The following is a 763-nucleotide window of genomic DNA, read 5'->3' on the forward strand; positions in this document are numbered from 1 at the left end:
ACTGCCGAGGGGCCCTTGGTCCCTTCCTACCTGCCTCCCTCCACTAACGCCCCGAAACAGCTGCTGCCACCACTGAGCCTGATGTACAGAAATTCAGCTTTTAGGGAGATTTCGTACCCCCCCAAGGCTGGGGGTACTAAAGAAAATAAAATTCTCCAAACCTCCTACCAAAGCCGTGCTCAGGCTCTGAGAGTGCCTTTCCCTGGCGGTCTCTCGGCTGCCCGGGGCGCGGATGAAGCCCTAGTCCAGAGCACAACTTTCCTGCAGGGAGTCGGGCTTTAGCCTCCTCCGAGCCCCCGAGCAGGGGATTGAAGACGGAGGGAACCTGGCGCCCTCCTCGCCTGAAAAGCTGTGGAGAAGCCAGGCAGGAGAGCGGGAGAGGTCGGGAGCTCCCTCGCCTTCCCCTCCTCATTGCCGGCTTCTGGTACCAGGGAAACCCCCGGGGGGCGGAGGGGTGGGAAGAGGAAGCTCCCACCGTACGCGCAATGCCCCCCGCGCATCCCCTTCTCCGGGAGTCCGGAGCCCCAGCCCGGACTCACGTGTGCCGTCAAACCGGGTGGCGATGGTGTCGAGGAAGGTGTTCTGAGGTGCCAGTAATCCCTTCATAACCGGCATTTTTCCAGCGCGGTGCGAGGTTCCCCATCAAAGTTTGTCTACGAGGGTGGTTCGAGAAGAAAGTGCAGAGGGCGCCCGGGGGAAGGTAGGGAGGGAGGGAGGAGGCGGAGGGATAGGGAGGAGAAGGAGGATGGGGATGCCGCCGCGC

At 62.5% G+C, this 763-nt stretch overlaps 1 protein-coding gene across 1 annotated transcript in view; it reads right to left on the reverse strand.

Annotated features, from left to right (window-relative positions):
* KCNH8 (potassium voltage-gated channel subfamily H member 8) overlaps window positions 1–757 on the reverse strand; it is a 180,659-nt gene extending 179,902 nt beyond the window's left edge. Inside the window, exon 1 of the mRNA XM_008632000.2 lies at window positions 540–757. Within this exon, the coding sequence (XP_008630222.1) occupies window positions 540–615 (76 nt within the window). The 5' untranslated portion in view covers window positions 616–757. The remainder of the gene's footprint in view (window positions 1–539) is intronic.
* Window positions 758–763: the final 6 nt, after the last annotated feature.

This window comes from Corvus brachyrhynchos, unplaced genomic scaffold (assembly GCF_000691975.1).
Source record: "Corvus brachyrhynchos isolate BGI_N302 unplaced genomic scaffold, ASM69197v1 scaffold53, whole genome shotgun sequence".
NCBI lineage: Eukaryota > Metazoa > Chordata > Aves > Passeriformes > Corvidae > Corvus > Corvus brachyrhynchos.